This window comes from Heterodontus francisci, chromosome 2, assembly GCF_036365525.1.
Source record: "Heterodontus francisci isolate sHetFra1 chromosome 2, sHetFra1.hap1, whole genome shotgun sequence".
Taxonomy (NCBI): domain Eukaryota; kingdom Metazoa; phylum Chordata; class Chondrichthyes; order Heterodontiformes; family Heterodontidae; genus Heterodontus; species Heterodontus francisci.
This window is the reverse complement of record NC_090372.1, coordinates 114,619,659-114,642,084: the sequence shown is the minus strand read 5'-3', so window position 1 is coordinate 114,642,084 and position 22,426 is coordinate 114,619,659. Positions and strand designations below refer to the sequence as shown.

Below are 22,426 nucleotides of genomic sequence, written 5' to 3'. Positions count from 1 at the left end.
TCAGATACTGAATCAGTCCGTGTCCATATGCAGCAAGACCTGGACAACATTCAGGGTTGGGCTGTTAAGTGGCAAGTTACATTTGCGTCACACAAGTGCCAGGTAATGAGCATCTCCAATAAGAGAGAATCCAACCTTCTCCCCTTGACATTCAATGGCATTACCATCGCTGAATCCCCCACTATCAACATCCTGGGGGGTCACCATTGATCAGAAACTGAACTGGACCATCCACATAAATACTGTGGCTACACAGTGGCACAGTGGTTAGCACCGCAGCCTCATAGCTCCAGCGACCCGGGTTCGGTTCTGCGTACTGCCTATGGGGAGTTTGCAAGTTCTCCCTGTGACCTGCATGGGTTTCCTCCGGGTGCTCCGGTTTCCTCCCACATGCCAAAGACTTGCAGGTTGATAGGTAAATTGGCCATTGTAAATTGCCCCTAGTGTAGGTAGGTGGTAGGAGAATTGAGGGAAGGCGGGGAATGTGAGGGGGAAATGGGGTTAATGTAAGATTAGTATAAGTGGGTGGTTGATGGTCGGCACAGACTCGGTGGGCCGAAGGGCCTGTTTCAGTGCTGTATCTCTCTAAGAGCAGGTCAGAGGCTAGGAATTCTGCAGTGAGTAACTCACCTCCTAGCTCCCCAAAGCCTGTCCACCATCTACAAGGCACAAATCAGGACTGTGATAGAATACTCTCCACTTGCCTGGATGAATTCGACTCCAACATTTAATGCAGCCTGCTTGATTGGCACCCCATCTACCACCTTCAACATTTAGTTCCTCCACCACCGATGCACAGTGGCTGCAGTGTGTACCATCTAGAAGATGCACTGCAGCAACTCACCAAGGCTCCTTCAATAGCACCTTCCAAACCCATGATCACCTAGAAGGACAAGGGCAGTAGATGCATGGGAACACCACCACCTAAAAGCTTTGTTCCAAGCCACACACCATCCTGACTTGGAACTATATCACCGTTCCTGCACTGTTGCTTGGTCAAAATCCTGGAACTCCTTTCCGACCAGTATTGTGGGTGTACCTGCACCACATGGATGGCAGAGGTTCAAGAAAACGGCTCACCACCACCTTCTCAAGGGCAATTAGGGATGGTCAATAAATGCTGGCTTAGCCAGCAATGCTCACATACCATGAAAAAAAAATGCTCCAGACTTGAGTTCAAATCCCACCACAGCAGCTGGAGGAATTTAAATTCAATCAATCAAATAAAATTCTGTATTATAAAGGTACTATCAATAATCTTGATCATGGAACTACTGGATTGGCGTAAAACCCCATCTGGTTTAATAATGTCAGTCAGGGAAAGAAATCACCCCTTACCTGGTCTGGCTTACATGTAAGTCCAGACCCATAGCAATGTGGTTAACGCTTAACTGCCCTCTGAAATTGCCTAGCAAGCTAATCAGTTGTATCAAACCGCTACAGAAAAGTCAAAGAAAAACAAAACCGAACAGACCACCCAGCATAGACCTAGGCACCGGAAGCAACAAAGGCACACCCTACCCAGTTGACCCTCTAAAGTCCTTGTCACTAACATCTGGGGACTTGTGCCAAAATTAGGAGAGCTGTCCCATAGACTAGTCAAGCAACAGGCTGACAGACATACTCACCAAATCATACCTTACAGCCAATGTCCAACACTCTTCCATCATCATCCCTGGATTTGTCCTGTTCCACTCTCAGGACAGACCCAGCAGAGGTGGTGGCTCGGTGATATACAGTCAGGAAGGAGTGGCCTTGGGAGTCCTCAACAATGATTCTGGAACACATGAAGTCTCATGGCATCAGGACAAACATGAACAAGGAAACCTCCTGCTGATTACTACCCTGATCTGATGAATCAGTGCTTCTCCATGTTGAACACCACTTGGAAGGAGAACTGAGGATAGCAAGGGCATAGAATGTACTCTAGTTGGGGGACTTCAATGTCCATCATCATGAATGGCTGGGTAGCACCACTACTGGCCGTGTGCTGAAGGACCTATCTACTAGACTAGGCCTATGGCAGGTGGTGAGAGAACAAACATGAGGGAAAAACCTACTTGACCTTGTCTTCACCAGAGTGACCACTGCACAGTCCTCGTGGAGAGGAAGTCACATCTTTACACTTAGGACACCATCCATCATGCTACATGGGATAGGTTCAGACCAGATCTAGCAGTTCAAAACTGGGCATCTGTGAGGTGCTGTGCGTCATTAGCAGTATTCAACTACAATCTGTAACCTGGCATATCCCTCAGTCTACCATTACCATCAAGCCAAGGCACCAACCCTGGTTCAATGAGGAGTGTAGGAGAGCATGCCAGGGGCAGCACCGGGCTTACCTAAAATTAAGGTGCCAACCTGGTGAAGCTAACAATACAACAGAAGCAGAATGGTATAGACAGGGCTAAGCTATCCCATAACCAACGAATCAGATCAAAGCTTTGCAGTGCTGCCAGATCCAGTCGTGAATGGTGATGGACAACTAAATAACTAACTGGAGGAGAAGGCTCCACAAACATCTCCATCCTCAATGATGACAGAGCCTAGCATGTCAGTGCGACAGACATGGGTAAAACATTTGGAAACATTTTCAGCCAGAAGTGCTGAGTGGATGATCCCTCCTGGCATCCTCCTGAGGTAAAAGTCAGGAGCATGATGGATGAGTGCAGCTCCAACAACGCTCCAGAAGCTCAACACTATACAGGACAATGCAGCCCGCTTGATTGGCGCCCCATCCACCACTTTCAATATTCATTCCCTCCACCATCAATGCAGCAGTGTGTACCACCTACAAGATGCACCGCAGCAACTCACCAAGGCTCCTTCAACAGCACCTTCCAAACCCACGATCTCTATCACCTAGAAGGACAAGGGCAGCAGATGTATGGGAACACCATCACCTGCAAGTTTCCCTGCAAGCCACACACCACCCTGACGTGGAACTATATCGCTGTTCCTTCACTGTCACTGGGTCAAAATCCTGGAACTTACTTCCTCACAGTACTGTTGGTGTACCTACACAACATGGACTGCAGCGGATCAAGAAGGCGACTCACCACCACCTTCTCAAGGGAAATTAGGGATGGTCAATACATGCTGGCCATGCCAGTGACGCCCACAGCCCATTAATGAATATTTAAAAAATCCAAAGAAACCTCAACAATGGCTTTGCGGAGCCGCCGCAACCCTAAGCGCAGTGGCTCATTTAAATAGCCGTGGCGGGCCGTTCCCCCCCAATGATGTGGAGGGGGTGGGCTGTCTGTCTCGGCAATGACGTCAGCTGTGCGCAGGCGTTGATGCCATTTTTAAAGGGCTTTGAGCCCTAACGTTACATTTAAAGATAGTGAATAACAAAAATTAAATACATTTATATTTTCCCTCTCCCACCCCTACCAATAACCATAAAATTAATTACTTGCCCTCTCCTCCCCCAAAACACTTACTTTGTTCTACTGACCTCCCTGCCCCCAAAGTGCATAAACTTTAACCTAAAACCCTTTCCACCATCCCCTACATCAATGATGCCCCCCGCACTGAGAATCTTATCTCCTCCCCCCCCTTCCCACCAGTGTTCCGACTTGTTTCCCCGCATGAGGATTCGAAGGTGCGGGAGTGCCGGCCAGCGGCAGGAAGATCACACTGGGACAGACAGCGGGAACGTAAGTATAATTAATGCAATCATTTACATTTATTCCACTATGCAAATGGAGTCCTGTTGCTGAGCGGGAGCGGGGGGCACCCCGAGGCCTCGCCACAGCCAGCAATATCGATCCAGGCCCTCCAGTGTCGGGGTACTGTAAAATACAGCCCTTTGTAAAATTTTGCTGTTATTTAACTCAGTGGACTATCAGAAACACAAATCTTCAATTTTTGAAAAATATCTTGCAGATATGTTTGGAAACAGCATTTTGTGAAATGTTACTTCTTGTAGACCAGTAACAGTCCACATACTACATTTGCTGCCTATGTTCAACTCCTTTTGACTAAAAATAAAATAGCCAGTAATCTTCTTAAATGACACGCTAGCCGTTATTACCCACTCTGATTAATACTTGCCCCAAGTAGCAGCATTCTATAAGCCCATTAAATCAGCTGAAATACACAAACAAGTCCTGAATGACTTATGCTTCTAAATCCAGTCAGACTAGATCATTTCATGATTTATATTCCACCCCTTAAAATTGAACAAACTCACCGGAATTTGTAAGAGTCATAAATCAGGATTATCTGTATTGCGATGTGTTATATGAAAAGCTGCAACAAAAACGTCTTCTTAATGAAAAATATTAGAGAATATTCCCCCTTACAAGCGTTACAGAAGCCAGAGGATACTTTTGAGCCACTTGCTTCCCCACAAGAATGGAAGCAAGCAAAAACTGAAAGTCCAATGCATTTCCAAGTAAACCTTCAAACAACTGGTTGTTACACATATATTACTGTTCATACCTGAATAACATCTGATGAGAGTTTAAAATTTTAAATGCAAATCATTTATTAGAATTTCATCATTAGTACATGTAAGGAAGACTAATAGGTCATTGAGGATGATTCAATACAAAATACTCAAATTCAACTCATAATTGTTTTTTAAATCCCCACAAGCTTTGCATGGTCTGTCTCTTCTGTAATATATATAACTGTGTCAATTTTTGGACAAGTGCATGCAATCTTTGCCATAATTCGATGTCCCCAAAGTCCACAGCTCATGTTTCAACTACCATAAATTGGAAATAGCTAAACATTTGTATAAATCATTAGTTGGAGTTTGGATTTTACCCTACATCTACCAATTGTGTCCATGGCAACAAAGTCCCAACTTTACAAAATAAACCTGAAAAACCTATTTCCTGTTGTAAATAGCAGTGACTGTGACAGTATTGCTGTGTAGCCTACAGTGCCACTGTCAATTACTGTTATCAGACAACCAATATGAAAGGTTTCAATACAATAGTTTCAAAAGAGCAAGAAACTTTACAATTCTGAGTTTAAATTATTTTAAGTAGAAATTGATTAGTATAATTTATAGGGATGCATAAAAAATATTATGCTAAATATACCCAAATAACTTGTGCTTATGAAACAAAACTTCATCTTTCAACTCAAAATGCTCCAAATTACTATTTCAAACTAGGAGAATATACTTTAATTTCTTGTTACGGTCAGTCAGTGCCATGAAATTGTTATATTTTGGTCAGGCTCTTCCAAGATGGCTTATGGATACCAGTTAATAAGAGATGTGCAAGTCTTTGTGAGCCATGGAATCTTGAGGCCCATAAAGTTCAAATTCCCATTAATTTACATGTATCTCAAGTTATTGATACAGGCAGATCAGGAAAAGCTGATTAAGGATCCAAGAATGAGATAATAACACTATGAAGAGCTCTTTCTAAATCCTCAGGTCTACTAAATTCAAACAGGGACACATCATCAGATAAGAAATATAAACTCTAAAAGGACTGAGATGGCTGTGCTTAGAGGGTCAGATTCCTAGAGTTCAGGATCTGTGTGTGACCCACTAGCTTTAGTTTGGATATCGCTCTGGTAAGGTGTATCTGTCGGAAATGTTACCCAGCTTACTATCTGAATTTCATTGAGATAAAGTTCCGTGTAGTTTTAGTTCCCCTGAGATTTCAGAAACATCTCATCTGTGGAGTAATATGACGATATATTATTGAAACTGAAACCTTCTATTCTTAAACGACTCCTCGGCTATTGCATCCAAAACTAATTGTTGCTAATCAGCTGTCACAGGAAGACCCACTCTTAGTGTGCATCAGTGGCTGTGCAATGCATTTGGGAGTGGTAAACCTCCAAGTTTAACCCAGTAGTCAAGGTACAACTTACACACAGGTCATCTGAACAGAAATACTTGCTTTCCAATTACAGTGTCGATACATATGGAAAACTGAGACTAAGATTAAATTTGGAAGATTGTTTTTAAAAATAAACACTCAAACAATTCATCACAGCACACAAACTGAGGGCATACAATAACAGAATAGAATCGTGATGCAAAATAATAAATTCTCACAGCGCTCCTTTATGGTAAGCGGCAGTGGTGATATAATTAACAGAGATGGTATATTAGTTTGCTAAGAAGTGTGAAGAGGCAGGTTTATTGGGCAGCCTTATTTTTGGTAGCCAGCTTTCACTTTTATTTAGGCCTTTTATGCAATGAACAAAGTAATACACACCCCACTGCCATTGTAATATATGTGAAATATAACAGCAAAGTTTAGCAGTATTTTTACAAATCACAAGGATTAGAATGTGAAGAAACATCTAGTTTTTAAAAAAGGACTACTGTCATGGAATAACATGAAGTCCAACTCAGGCAGTAAAAATTGCATGTATTTTGACTCTATTACTAAAGTAGAAGAAAAATATAGTAAACAGAATTAAAAATTAACTGTAGAAAAGGTTGCTCTTTGACAAAGCTAAAGCTTTCCTGTAGCAGGTCTGGTCAATTTTAATTCTGCATGCCAATGCTCTTTCATGAAAATATGAGGCTGAAAATTGTTACTTAACTAATGAAGTAGTGCCCTTTGAAGCTGGCCTGAGTGACATTCAAATACGTATTCTAGAACATTTTGACAGTGATCGCTAAAGACAGCAACATCAATAAACATGCCAGCTGAATGCAGACAGCAACATTTGGCCAACAGCTTGTTATCTCAATAATAAACTTCCAGTGTTAGGCAGCAAGCTACTTCTGAGTTATTAATTTCAAGTCCTGGTTAGCAATGATTTGTCATTTTACTTGTAAAATACAAGGTAGGAATACATTATAATTTCTCCAGGGTTCTGTTTCGGGTCTGGATCCTTGCCATTAAACCAGCCAAAATATACGATGCTGTTTATGCCATCCATGTTCACCTGGGTGGGAGGAAAGGGATTAAAAATGAGTTAATAAAGGTTTTACTGAATGGATACAACCCAAGCTTCATCATCTTCAACCTATTTCATCTCTCTGCTGCTTCTATGTGAAGTGCACAAGATCTGCAGGCTTTCTGATATGCCCATTATTTCAGTTATATTTAAGAACACACCATACTGTTCAGAAAAGTACTTGATTTTTATTATTTATTTAGTTAAGTCTTAAAGTATTTCCCCTACCTCCCCAAACACAATGGGAGTATGATAGTACAATGAAAGATAAATACCTCTCTATATTATCTCAACAATGGAGCTTAGCCATAATCTCAACAGCAACCCTTACTGTACCAGTGTGACTTTCCCCACACAAGACATCTTGTAGCCTTTCAGTGAGACTGCTGTTTATTGCTAAATTATAGGGAGCTGTAAGTTGTGAATTTATGCCTACTAGAAAATGGGCTGAAGCTAATTAAACTTATTTATCTTATCAGCAGTTGTTAGTCATAGAGTTATACAGCAGAAGGGAGACTTTCAACATAGTGCCAGTGCTGTGATTTTTATCATGTTTTTCCTGTGGATGGTTAGAATTAGCACTCTGCAGCAAGAAGATTTTATGTGTTTTTCCCATTCATCCATGTGGTATAAAATAGGTTATCTCAACAGTAGATGAGAGCATAATGTACACAGATTTTGTTTATCACAAAAGTATTTAAGCTTTAAAATTACAAAAGAAAGTGTTTAGGTTTGTAAGTTAATGCATTGTTTTAGCTCTCTGCACTTAGGAAAAGCCACCATTGGTCTCATGCCACCACAGATGAACCATTAAACTAAACATAATGTTACGACCAGGTGAGAAATGTGTCTAGGGGTCTCTTTCAGCCTTCACCTGGCGTTATTGTAACAGGGTTTTAATTTTTAAACACATCATGTTTTGAGCTCCCCCTTGGTGAATCCTTGTTCACCGCTTTCCAATTATAAGGCAAAGAAATGAGCACAAACAGGCCTTCTTAGGTTCAAAGAAGAAAAGTGAAATTTATGAAAACTTAAACTCTAATTCGATTAATGCCTATGGATACATGCTGCACCCCACACTAGCATGCTTACGCAATATGCACATGCAAATAGAGACATAAAAGAGAAGAAAAATGAAGTGGAGAGGTTTGAGGCAATATCAGAAGAGTTTCTTGTTACTGTACTTGGAGCTTACTGTAGTCCTTTTGTAGGTAGTTCTTGCTTGTAGGTAATTCTTGCTTTTCGTTGGGGCCCAGTATTCCTCTTCAACATTGTTCACTGTAGGAGACCTTTCTCTCTTGGGGTTCATGCGTCTTCAACATTTTTTTCAGTTCCGTGAGGAGGCGATGAGAGCAGAGGGAGAGAGGTCTTTTCAGTCCAGGAACAAACAGCTTTCTGAGTTCAAATTCTCTGTGACAAGTTCAAATTCAAAAAACTCCTCCGGCCAGATAGTTATGTGATTAAACTGGTCTGTCCACGTCTGTTTGTGTATTCGGCCATCTTATGAGTTAACCTGGAATGCTAGCTTCTCCACCTTCAACGTCTGGTAATCTAAAGTCCATTGTGGATTAAATTGGAGCAGGGAGTGGCCCCTTTGTCCTTTCCAAGGTCTGACTTTATTATGCCTCAAGGTAGTGAACTAGGCCCAACCATCTTCAGCTGCTTCATCAATGACCCTCCTTCAATCATAAGGTCAGAAGTGGGGATGTTTGCTGATGATTGCACACTGTTCAGCACCATTCGCGACTCCTCAGATACTGAAGCAGTCCGTGTAGAACTGCAGCAAGACCTGGACAATATCCAGGCTTGGGCTGATAAGTGGCAAGTAACATCCGTGCCACACAAGTGCCAGGCAATGACCATCTCCAACAAGAGAAAATCTAACCATCTCCCCATGACATTCAATGACATTACCAACGCTGAATCCCCCACTATCAACATCCTAGGGGGCTACCATTGACCAGAAACTGAACTGGAGTAGCCATATAAATACCGTGGCTACAGGTCAGAGGCTAGGAATCCTGCGGTGAGTAACTCATCTCCTGACTCCCCAAAGCCTGTCCACCATCTACAAGGCACAAGTCAGGAGTGTGAAGGAATACTGCCCACTTGCCTGGATGGTACAGCTCCAACAACACTCAAGAAGCTCGACACCATCCAGGACGAAGCAGCCCGCTTGATTGGCACCCCATCCACAAACATTCACTCCCTCCACCACCGACACATCGTAGCAGCAGTCTGTGCCATCTACAAGATGCACTGCAGCAATGCGCCAAGGCTCCTTAGACAGCACCTTCCAAACCCGTGACCTCTACCAACTAGAAGGACAAGGGCAGCAAATGTATGGCAACACCACCACCTGCAAGTTCCCCTCCAAGTCACACACCATCCTGACTTGGAACTATATCGCTGTTCCTTCACTGTCACTGGGTCAAAATCCTGGAACTTCCTTCTTAACAGCATTGTAGGTGTACCTAGCTCACATGGACTGCAGCGGTTCAAGAAGGCAGCTCACCATCACCTTCTCAAGGGCAATTAGGGATGGGCAATAAATGCTGGCCTAGCCAGCGATGCCCACATCTCATGAATGAATTTTTTTTTAATGCAAATGTCTTTCCAGTCAAGGGTCTGTTTTTTTAAAAAAAACAAGTTCTTTCCTTACTCCAGTAACAGTTTAAAAATCAATGTTCATGTGGCGAAATTAATGTCTCATTCTTGGCAGGTGGGGTCTGCATGACACCTCCACACCAAGAGAAATGAAATGCGATTTGAAAAAAAGGTGCATTTCATTAAACGGTTTGAGAGAAATATGAGATAAAGAAACAAAAACCATGCATTTCTCTCATTCATTCATAACTCTTAAAGCTTATTAAAATTGTCTCTTCTGGGTGCCAGTGCTGCTTTAACTTCCCTTTTTTGGCACCCCAGTAGACATGTGCTTCTTTGGGGAAGCTTTTCTTCAGTTTGTCCATTGCCATGACTGCCTATTTTGTTCCTGTTGAGGTAATGTTTTTTCCAAGAGAGGTAGTAGTGGGCGGATCTGTCCTGAACCCTCTCTTAGTACTTTGCTGAGTCATGCAAAGGCTTTTGCCATCAGAAGATGGGTGGTTCCCTTTTCCTCTGACTGTGGGGGAGGAGTTTTTGTTAATTTCCACTTTGTTCCCTAGGACATTCCTGCCTGCAGGTATGTGTGCAGACTTGACTGCACTCTCGTGTGGTACTTCGACTAGGTGAGATTGCTTTTTGTCTCTTCAGGTACCTGCAAATGCTGTTAGCAACTCTGGCAGGGTGCTTCTAGAGTCTGCATTTACATAGGAGGAAATGGGATCTAACTTTTCACATTTTTTGGGGTTGGCTGACCGGACAGTAGGGGTTTTCATCCGGGATTCCTCCCCGACTTCTTTTAACCTGCTCTCTCGGTCACCTTTTCCCCTTCTCTTTCTCAACTTATGCCAGCCGTGTGCTTGCCTGTCCCCTTTTGTTCTTGGCAGGGGTTCCTTACAGTTCACCAGCCCTCTGCTGGAGGGTCCTCCTAACAGAACTTAGGGTGCAGGTTTCACTGCAGGTTGGGGTTTTCCCTCAACCTGACACATGTGGCAACTCCTGTAGCACTCCACCACATCTTTGTGGAGTTTTGGCCAGTCAAACTCCTGTCTTATGCAGGCTTTGGTCTTTTGTATACCAGCATGTACAGCCACTGTAGTCTCATGGGCCCTTCTTAATACTTCTCCCCAGTCCTCTGTGGTACCACTAACTGGTGAACTATTGCCCACTCCTTGCTCTCAGGTCTGTGAGGAGAACTCCATTTCCTCATCAGTACCTCATTCTTTAAATAGTAGCAATCAGGGACTCCCTCTGCGTCACTTTCAGACTGGGCAGCCTGTGCTAACTCGCAATACTGGGTCAGCTCGCTGAGCCTCTGCTAGGGAAAATCCATTTAATTCATTCCCTGGGTCTCCTAACTTTCCAAAGAAAGTCTCGGACAGGCAAACCTCATGGTCATTTGCCTGCAGTGCCAATGCAGTCTCTTCTAGGGGAGCTGGTTTGATCATGGCTTGATCCACTACACATTCAGGGACACTGCAGGGGACCATCTCCTGCCACTGCCCTGTCTCTCTGACCTCCTGCGGTCTTTCTTTCACTACTTTGGGGGGGGGTGGGTGGTGGGGGGGCTACCAACTTCAACCTTGCCAGATCATTACCTAGCAGCAGGTCAACCCCATCCACAGGCAAACTAGGGATAATCCTTATGGTCACCGGTCCTGAAACAAGGTCGCGCTCCAGGTGCACTCGGTGTACAGATACAGGCGTACACTGTCCTCCAATACCATTCACCACCATTTTGGTGTTCACTGAATTCTCTGGGGAAAGGTCAGACCTTTTCCCAGAAAAAGGGATCTAGTGGCCCCTGTGTCCCTGAGAATCACTATGGGCTTGCTTGCCCCAATCGAGGGGTATGGGATTACTTTCCCTTCAGACACAAAACCCTGATTACCTTCAGGAACCCTATTAACTTTTCCTGCACTAGCCGTAGTAAGCTTCCTGGGTTGCACCCTTACTGCAGTTAAAGCCACAGTTTGTTCTGCTGTGCTTTGCATCAGGTCCCCATCTTCACTGAGTGGGTGTGCCCTGATTAACCCTACCGGTTTCCCCTTTAGTTTCCAGCAGTCAGCTTTTAAAGGCCCTGCTTTATCACAATGAAAGCACACAGGTCTCTGGGTCTCACTCTTGCTCACAGCATCTTCCTTTTTGGCTGGAGGAGGGCCCCCTGTGTCTCCTGCTTTTCTTTGTCTCCCAGGACTACCTGGGCGGAGATCACCTTCCCACCCTTTGCCCTTTTCGGATTTGTAGGGATCATTAGGAAAGATTCTCTCCTGGGAAACCGACTTATAAATTACAGCAAACTCATTGGCCAGAAGGGTTGCTTGCTGGGCTCCCTGAACCCGCTGCTCCTCCAAATGGATCTTTATTGAGAGTGGGAGTTTTTAAATTCCTCTAACAGAACTACTTCTCTGAGAGTCTCATGGCTGAGCTGCATTTTTAGAGCCCTGAGCCATTGGTCAAAAGCCAGCTGCTTACTTCTTTCAAAATCCAGATAAGTTTGATTAGCTTGTTTTTTGAGGGTTCTAAACTTTTGGCGATAGGCTTCGGGTACTAATTCATATGCCCCGAGGATAGCGTTTTTGGTCAGTTCATGATTTGATGAACTCTCATCTGGCAACAGGGAATAAACCTCCAGGGCTTTTTCAGTTAGCTTGCTTTGTATTAAAAGAGACCAGGTCTCAGCTGGCCAATTTAGCTGCCTTGCCAGTTTCTCAAAAGAGACAAAAAATGCTTCCATGTCTTCCTCATTGAATTTTGGAATTAATTGAGTGAATTTTAGCAATTTTGTACTCAGCCCTGAATTCTGCTGCTCCATATTGGCTATGCTTTCACTGGGGTTACTCTGTCGCCCCCTAGTTAACTCAAGCCGCTTCAACTCACTTTCTTTGCATTCTTTCTGGAATATTCTTTTTCTCCCTCGTTCCTTCTCCTGTCTTTCTTTCTCTCTCTCCTCTCTATTTCTTCACGTTCCTTCTGGAAGGCTCTCTTTCTCTTCCCGATCCTTCTGGAACTCTTTCTTTCTCCCTCTCCTGTCTCTCTCTCTCTCTTTTTCCCTGTCTTCTAATTTAAGTTGCCTTTGTTCCAATTGTATCTTTGCTCGCAGTACCCTGTCTGGGACTACTTCTAACACTGCCTCTGCTTCTTCAGATTCAAGGGAAAAATGGTGAGCCACTAGTCTTAGGAGTTCAGACTTGCTCGCCTTGCCACGTATAGTGATCCCACACTGCTCATCCATTTTTCTCAACTCCTCCATAGACAGTGCTTTTAACATCCCAAGTTACTTTACCCTGGCTTGGAGAGCTACTTGCTTCAGTTGCAAACATGTTAATATTCAGTCACACACAACCACAAGAAAACCTGTATTAATCTTACTCTTTTTTGATTGGGAACAATTTGGCTTCCCACTTCCAATTTCGCTCGTTTGTGGGTAAAATTCCGGACGCTAGCATCCAAATTTCTGTTACGACCAGGTGAGAAAGGTTTCTAGGGGTCTCTTTCAGCCTTCACCTGGCCTTATTGTAACAGGGTTTTAATTTTTAAACACACCGTGTTTTGAGCTCCCCCCTTGGTGAATCCTTGTTCACCGCTTTCCCATTATAAGGCAAAGAAATGAGCACAAACAGGCCTGCTTGGGTTTAAGGAAGAAAAGTGAAATTTATTAAAGCTTAAACTCTAATTCGATTAATGCCTATGGATACATGCCGAGCCCCACGCTAGCATGCATACGCGATATGCACATGCAAATAGAGACAGAAAAGAGAAGAAAAATGAAGTGGAGAGGTTTGTGGCAATATCAGAAGAGTTTCTAATTACTGTGCTTCAAGCTCACTGTAGTTTTTTTTATAGGTAGTTCTTGCTTGTAGGTAATTCTTGCTTTTCGTTGGGACCCCAGTATTCATCTTAAACCTTGTTCATTGTAGGAGACTTTTCTCTCTTGGGGTTCCTATGTCTTCAATGGATTCCAAAGCTGGTGAGAAAGAGATGAGCAAACAGGAGAGAGGTCTTTTCAGTCCAGGAGCAAACAGCTTTCCGAGTTGAAATTTTCTGTTGCAAGTTCAAATTCAAAAAGCTCCAACAGTCATGTGACTAAACTAGTCTGACCACGTCTGTTTGTGTATTCGGCCATCTTATGAGTTAACCTGGAATGCTAGCTTCTCCACCTTCAACATCTGGTAATCAAAAGTCCATTGTGGATTAAATTGTAGCAGGGAGTGGCCCCTTTGTCCTTTCCAAGTACTGTCTGTTACTATGCAAATGTCTTTCCAGTCAAGGGTCTTTTTTTTAAAAAAAACAAATTCTTTTCTTACTACAGTAACAGTTTAAAAATCAATGTTCATGTGGCAAAATTAATGTCTCATTCTTGGCAGGTGGGGTCTGCATGACAATAAAGTGATCCTAGAAACCAAGTATACAAATTACTTTCCAACAGGACCTAGTTGCCCACTCAGGGCTAGATTTAGTCGCACTGGTGGGGCTTCCGCTGCCAGGCCGAAAAGGCGAGGGGAACCCCGACTCAGCTTTTAGGTGCCCCCCAACACGATTCAAGGCGCTTGGGCAATTAAAGACAGAGATCCTGTCTCCAAGAGCTGCTGGGCAATCAAAGGGCGCCAGTTCAGCTGTATTGGCCTTCCCACTGGGAACAGTGGCCACTGCCAGTACTGCACCAAGTCGGGGAGCAGGCCCAGTACTGGAAACTGGGAAAGGTAAGTGAGGTGGGGTTTCCAGGGCCAGTCTGGCAGGCCCTGGTGATTGGGGGGGGGGCGTGAAAGGTGGATGATGAGTGTGTGGGGGGGTGTTATGGGAGGTGGGGTGTTTTATGGCGGGGGCCACACATTGCCCACGGACAAGGCTCCCCCACCTTGAATCCCACAAGGAGATCGCCTTTTTCACTGGGTGACCTCCCCCAGTGGGGTGCCCCCCCCCCCCTATCAAACATACAGTTTGATGTAAAATTCCTCTTATGTCCTGTTGAATTCCTCATACAGCCAAGTGTTCTTTTGAATTTTTTTCATTTATTTCACTAAGCAGGTAATTTGCATCAGCATACTGTGGTAGGACTGCTAGTAAACCTCAAATGAGTTTAGACAACAACTGAACTAGAACTCCTTTAGTAAAACAATATCATTTCAATATTTTATATATCTCCCTCTTGTACTATTAATAATTGATATTCAAATGATTCACTCTCCATCTATCTACTAATTATGCCTTATGCTTTCTCTCAGGAAAACAATCTTATTATTGTCCTGCTGTCTTTTACTATACCAAAGCAAAACCAGTTCTGATAAAAGAAAGGTCATCGACCTGAAGCCCTGTAACGTTGGGCTGAATTTTGTGGCTGATCGGGAGGTCCCGATGCCAGGGCTGAAAGCAGCAGCCAACACCACTTTGACTGGCCGCATGACCCGGAGCGGCATATGGCTGATGGCAGCCAATTGAGAGGCCACCACCAGGGCTGCCATCCAATTAAGGGTGGTGGCCCGCCCAAAGAGCTTCTGGCTCAATCAGAGGGCTGGCAGATCAGCAACGCCACCACTTGTGGTGGCCACTGCTGAGGCTGCCACCAGAGATAGCGGGCCCTTGAAGACAGGTAAGTGTGGTTGGAGGAAGGTGGGGTCAGGCAGAAAGGCCCCAGCGATCGTGTGGAGGGGGGGGGGGGGCACAGTTTCAGAATAAGGGGTCTCCCATTTCAGATAAAGATGAGGAGGAATTTCTTCTCTCCGCAGGTCATTAATCTTTGGAATTCTCTTCCCCAAAGAGCAGTGGAAGCTGGATCATTGAATATGTTCAAGGCTGAGTTAGATTTTTGATCTAGAAGGGAGTCAAGGGTTATGGGGGACTGGCAGCAAAGTGGAGTTGAGGCCATGATCAGATCAACCATGATCTTATTGAATGGTGGAGCAGTCTCAAAGGGCCAAATGGCCTACTCCTGCCCTTATTTCGTATGTTCTTATGTAAGGCACCATACTGGCCCAGCATCTCCCATTTTTATAGTAGTGATTATTAGGGGGAGGGAGTGTGTAGAAACTCAGTGAAATCACTGAGTACTTGGCCAGGTTCCCTCCTTCATCTGCATTGCACTTGCAGTGTGTTACTCAGGGTCATGGGACAAAATAATGGCAGGCATTTGTTGGACTAAAATTTCGGCAGAAGGCTTTTCCGCCTCATTTTACTTGCAAGACTGTAGTCAACTTGTTATTTTACTGTAGCATACAGAAAATCTTCTATGAATAGTTATATGAAATAAATTATAATACAGTCAGCATTTTAAATTAACAACTATTCCTAATCTGTCACAACAGGAAAAGCATTTAGTATTATATAGATTTTTAATATCTATATTCCCTCGTATAATTTTCTGGAACTCAAGGTAACATTCATAATAATGGCATATTTCAAATCTGAACAGTACTAATAAATTTCATCCTTTGAGAATATATAAACAAACCATTCTTTCATTTGACTATATTTTATTTTTATCGACTTTATATTTAACTGCCACCAACTTTCATTTAAGCTCTACCTTTTCATTGTGGAAAAAGCCAAATTGTGACACTTTAGGACCAGCGATTGTTATAGAGTAATTTACCTTAATGCACACTGCAAGAACTGTACCTGAAATGCCTCCATTACAAGAATGCTTCACAGTCATTTGACATCAGAGAACTTCTGTACATGCCCAGTAATTTCTCCTTATTGCAAAAAAACCAATCTATCTTAAAAGGTCTAACAAGATCCAATGCAGTAGCCTAAAACTATACATAATGCAACATGTACTAATTCACTAAAGGAATTAATTCCATCAGAGATTTACAAAAATTCAATTTATCAATCACCCATTGCAAACTGCAAGTACTTCTGCATGACACATGCATTTTAATATTAAAATATATATTTTACTTATAGCTTTTGATGAAACAACCAGATAATGCAATAAAAACCTGATCAGCTTATGAAAAAGACTTATGTTTTTGATATTTGATAGAAATATGACCATTACGGGAAAGGATTATGTGGAACATTTATTCTCTGCATATATAAATTTATATTTCAATGCAGAACAAGTTTCTTCAGGACATAGGTTTTTTCATATTCTCTGCAACGCAGCCACCTCAAATTTGTTGAGGAAATATACAGCTTGATTTGTAAAAGTATTAAAACTATACTAGAAAACAGAGATAGAGATCACACTGGATCTGGTACTTGACAGTTACCATGAGATAGTAAAAATTTAAAGATCAGCAGAACTACAGAAGCACGGAACATATCTTATTATAATTTGATTACGGACAGGAAACAACAGAATTAATACACCAGATTTCAGAAAAACTGATTTTAATGAAATAGTGAGGATACATGATGGAAAATAGCAAAGGGAAATGACCAACAAAAACTCAAATACAGAAGATTGCAAAATTAGAATAGGTAAATATAGGAACTATGGGCAGTATTTAATGTAGACGACGGGGGTCTCGCCGCCAGCAAGAGCTCTGTGTCACCTCTTTACAGGAAGACCCGCCGCATTACGGGCCAATCAGGCACTTAACTGGTCAGCAGCAGGCCTTGCTGAGAGCTGCCAGGCAATCAGAGGTCGGCAGCTCTTTTACTCAGCACCACCTTAGAGGCGGTGGCTACTGCCAGTAATGCACCCACCGGAGGCCCAGGATCATTGATGGACTCAGGCCACAGGTGAGTGATGGCAGGAGGGGTTTTGCGAGGTGGGGGTCACGGTGGACAGGGGTGTAGGGCGGGGGGGGTCAGCAGCAAGGGCAAGGAGGTGGCTCACAGTGGGCCCCTGCCTTCCTACTGTTGTGTCCCTCGATCAGGCACTAAGTGCCTTTGAATGAGGAATTTCCCCCACTCCAGAGCCAGCAAGCAATGCAGACGGGTTTGCTTGTTGTGCTCCGCATGTGGCGACAGGTCTGATGGGAAGAGGCCCTTAATTGGGCATTAATTGCCCACTTATATGCCTCAATTGGAAGTGGGACGGGAGGTCCATCCATAGGACTTCCCGCCACAGACTTAATTGGGTTGGAGACGGGAAGGTGGCGGGGTTCCCTTCACCACCATCCCACCCAATTAAATGCTTTCCCCACCTTCAAACTCACCACAGGGGAGAGCATAAAATACAGTCCAATGTCTGCATCCTGCAGTGCAGTGACATCCAATAGAAATTACTAACTAGTCACAGGTGTGGTTCTGGTGACTTTTTTAGCAACAGGCATTAATTTTAGGAGAGAATGCCTTACGTACATTCATACATTAAAGTTAAATCTACTTTGCATGTGTATATTTACTTAACATCTACCATCATTTAGTAACCAAGGAAAGTAAGTACTCACAATGATCAAAAAGCACTCACAAAGTCTGCTTTTCATCTTACCATTTTACCAACAAATGCACAAAAATGTTAAAGTACATATACATACACCGTGTGAATATGAATATTGAGGTCATGTGCTCATGTGTTTATTACTAAATTTTATTTACTAATCAGAATTGCTATTGGCCTAATCTGGATTCTCAAAGAAAACTATTAAGGGCAGTTACTCAGACTGGCAAAAGCTGGGAAGCGGTATTCCACCAGGATTGGTACTGGGACCACTGTTGATCTCCATTTACATAAACGATTTGGACTAAGGAATCAAGAGTACAATTTCAAAATTATAATTAATTAAGAGGAAGACTGTGACAAAATACAATAAGACATTAATAAACTTGCAGAATAAGGACCATGGATAGATACTTGAAGTGTCCCAGAGATAATGGTAAAGTGGGGTTTGGAGAAGTTGTCCATGAATTTGGGAGGTGACAACACATTCAAGGAAATGGATCTTGTTCTCCCACTGCTCGGAGAGGCAGCAGGTGAAGTAAATGGTGGCGGCCAAGCGTGGGCTCTGCGCCGCTGCGATCTTGCATCCAACGGCTACTTAGCATATGCACGGTGGCCGCACCCCCCCAATCATGTGATGGGGGCAGCCTTGACGACGTCATTCACGGCGTCACCTGATGAAGGAGCAGGTGCTGGCACTATTTTTAGCACAACAGAATGCAAGGTTGACCCTTTCCCCCCACCATACGCAATAGAACGCAGAGTTGACCTCTCCCCACCCCTCATACACTACATACTACAGAGTTGACCCCTTCCCCACCTTGGTGGCGCCAGCTTTCCCTGGACAGGAAAATTAAGGTGCATGAGCACCGCATATTGTGCTGAAGATCGGAACTGAAGGTAAGATCACTGCGGATTACATTTTAATTAATGCAAAGATGTAATTTAAATATGCAAACTTAGGTCGTCATAGAGCGATGGAGGGGCGGTCAAGGAACTTCCCTGCCGCTGGGAAGAGCAGGCCCAGCAGTCCTGGTGTCGGGTGCTGCGGCTCTGATTTTCCGGCCACCCCCACCACGGAACCCGACGCCGGGAGGAGAACAAGGACTCTGGAGAGAAAAGTGAGATTGCAGATGGTGCAGTAGTATGCAAGGAGACAGGGTGATAAGTTTAATCGGTATTCTGCCTTAAAACAAAGCTTCAAATTAGCCCGAGATTATGTTTCCTTCTAGCTTTCTTTTGGAACTGTTCAGCGAGTGAAAAAAGTCCGATCACATCTAAGCAGTGACTGGGCAGAATTTTATCTGCCAAGCTTGGGGGCGGGGGGACACTGAAGTGGAAGACAGGCTTGGGTGCATGTGGGATGGGGGGGTGGGGGGTAAAGCCTTGAAAAATGATGGTAGGTGGAGAACCCAACACATTCCTGTTCTCTTTCACATTTAATGGGCGCATTCAGAGGCGAGCAGGAAACCTCTTTGAAGGTGTCGGAGACCTGATGAATTGACGTTACCAACACATTAAATGTCATGATCTGCACAATACTAAGTTGAAACTCTATTTCACCTACTCAGCATGAACTCATGTCTTTCATTTCCCACAGGTATATCGCAGGTCCCGACCAACCTTCCCTCTAATTTATTTTTTTTAGAGTGCGCAGATGATTTATTTAAGTGCCTGGCCTCTTTAAATTTTTTTGCACAACTACGCACGTGTGGTAACTTATAGGAATCGACTTGTGCATGGCCTGCACGGGGCCTTTCCGGTGGCTACACGATTTACAGGGAACATTGGTGAGACCGCACCTGGAGTATTGTGTACAGTTTTGGTCTCCTTATCTAAGGAAATATATGCTTGCCATAGAGGGAATGCAACATAGGTTCACCAGACTAATCCCTGGGATGGCGGGACTGTCTTACGAGGAGAAACTGCAGAAACTGGGCATATATTCTCTAGAGTTTCGAGGGAGAGATGATCTCATTGAATCTTACAAAAGGGCTTGATAGGGTAGATGTGGATAGTGTCGCAAGAGTTTTTTTTTAAACTAAGAAGTCTGTGTGCCTTTAAGAGCTGAGAAAAAGGATTTTCTCTGAGAACATCGAATGCTGAACTGAGTGGGGCACAGACTGCAAAGCAATTTGTATCCAAGCAACTCAGCAGAGGAAAATCTATGACTGTTTTGTGCCTTCATTGTTGAAAATGTAGTTTCACTTTTGGGTTCAATTGCTGCTGGAGGCCTGTATTTGCAGACCAGAAAAAGACCTCTCCCTGAAGAAGGCTTGTCTCTCTTGTAAAAATGGGATCCTACATTTGAGATCTGTCTGTGTTCTGCCTGAAGAGAGGGAAAAGACCCAGGAAAAGAGGAGTTGCTACACTCTGTGGAGGAACACTGCTTTGGAGAAAGGAAGCCTTGTGTTTCAGGTGTGGCAGATCGCTGTTGCCTCCAGTCTCAAGAATCCCTGCCTCAAGAGTGAGTCCTGTTGCCTTTTGTGTTTTGGGAAGATCCTGAAATCTCCATCAGTGCCCCTGCTGTTATCTGTCAGCCAGCCACCCCAGACAGCTGCCACCCATGCCGAGATGGTACATTCCACAACCGGGCCTTCAAGGCCCAAAGCTACTCGAGATTGTCCTCCATGATCATCTGCAGTCTCCCCCAGCGAAAGTCAGCAGCCTTCCACCAGCCACTGGGGTAGCAATAGAAGCACTAGGAAAGGCAAAGGCACATAGAAGACAGGCACTAAGGGAATGTCCAAGTGTGATTAGTTGAGTTTTGTATGCAATATGTCATGATTTCACATAAATTTGGTTTGGAATGTTTATTTTGTGTTAGCTTTTATTTTGCTTTGTGACCAAGCAGATGCTGTGATGGTCAGTGACAGAGAGAAGGGAAGGTGTGGTGAATGAGGAATTGGAGTTTTGGTTACAGATTTTGCACTCAGATAAGTTCTTCATGACAACCTGTGCAGAAAAGGAAGATTTAGGTTGCCTCCTCCTTCACATCCTCGTGCTCCTCAGTTGCTTGCCGTATAGCTTTGTGGCAAGGGCTGTCACCTCATGATGGGGAGGTTACGCAGCATGCAGTGCACCATCACACATCATGACACCCACTCTGCCGAGTTCTGCTGGATTCCTCTAGAGTGATCCGGGCAGTGGAAGCAGGCTAATGGTTTCAACTAATCACATTTTGTGTGCCAGCATGGCTCTCATTGTATGCATGCTGCACACGTGTGTGCGGGTAGCATACCAGAATCATCAGCCATGTCATCAGCGAATAGCCCTTCTTACCCAGTAGCCGCCCTTTGGTTTGCCTTGGTGGCTCAAATGTGGCTGGCACAGTGGACTGCCACAGAATGATGGCATCATGACTGCTGCCAGGATACTGGGCATTGACCTGCATGATTTGTTGCATATGGTCACACACCAGTCAGATTTTAAGAGAGTGGGATCCCTTTTGGTTCCGTTACAGGGCAGAACTGACATGCAGTAGCTGCAAAGCGATGTGTGTATAGTCAATGGCAGCCTGCGCCATGGGGAAGCCTCAGCAGGTCTGGCAGCATCTGTGGAAAGAGAAGCAGAGTTAACGTTTCGGGTCAGTGACCCTTCTTCGGAACTGACAAATATTAGAAAAGTCACAGATTATAAGCAAGTGAGGTGGGGGTGGGGCAAGAGATAACAAAGGAGAAGGTGTAGATTGGACCAGGCCACATAGCTGACCAAAAGGTCACGGAGCAAAGGCAAACAATATGTTAATGGTGTGTTGAAAGACAAAGCATTAGTACAGATTAGGTGTAAATACACTGAATATTGAACAGCAGCAAGTACAAACCTGAAAAAAAAAGTGGGTAAGCAATCTTGTTAGTTCTCTTTGAATAGAGAGCTTCAGTGACCTCCATGACTCAACAGTGGTTGACAAACTGTGAGATGTTGCAAATATCTTCAGCTGCAATCTGGAAGCAGCCAGATTCAAGATGTATAAAAGTTCTTCAGCACAGTCACCTTGACAGCCATGTGTGATTGCAGTTGTAGCTGCCATAGGCTGCAGATTTCAGTGAGGATGTCCTAACTGAAGAGCAGACATTTGACACATTATTCCTCGCTGAGGTGCAGGTAGGAGAGGTGGGGAGGCAGTAGCGTAGTGGTAATATCACTAGACTAGTAACCCAGAGCCCCAGGCTAGTGCTCTGGGGACATGGGTTTGAATCCCACCATGGTAGATGACGGAATTTGAATTCAATTAATAAATTCATAATTAAAAAAAAAACTAGTCTAGTGGTGACCATGAAACCATTGTCGATTGTTGTAAAAACCCATCTGGTTCACTAATGTCCTTCAGGGAAGGAAATCTGCCTTTCTTACCTGGTCTGGCCTACAAGTGACTCCAGACCCACAGCAATGTGGTTGATTCTTAAATGGCCCACCAAGCCACTCAGTTGTATCAAACTGCTACAAAGTCGAAGAGGAATGAAACCGGACGGACCACCTGGCCTCGATCTAGGCACTGGAAACAGCAATGACAAACCCAGCCCTGTCGACCCTGCAAAGTCCTCCTTACTAACATCTGGGGCGTGTGCCAAAATTGGGAGAGCGGTCCCACGGACTAGT

The 22,426-nt window shown here is 44.0% G+C and overlaps 1 protein-coding gene across 2 annotated transcripts in view; it reads right to left on the bottom strand.

Moving 5' to 3' along the window:
• Positions 1–4,477: 4,477 nt before the first annotated feature.
• Positions 4,478–22,426, bottom strand: part of si:dkey-256h2.1 (uncharacterized protein LOC337520 homolog) — a 314,605-nt gene continuing 296,656 nt past the window's right edge. The window contains exon 12 of one of the 2 annotated variants that reach the window (XM_068009780.1): positions 4,478–6,879. In XM_068009780.1, the coding sequence (XP_067865881.1) occupies positions 6,760–6,879 (120 nt within the window). In that variant the 3' untranslated portion in view covers positions 4,478–6,759. The remainder of the gene's footprint in view (positions 6,880–22,426) is intronic. The other variant, XM_068009788.1, reaches the window with a different exon arrangement.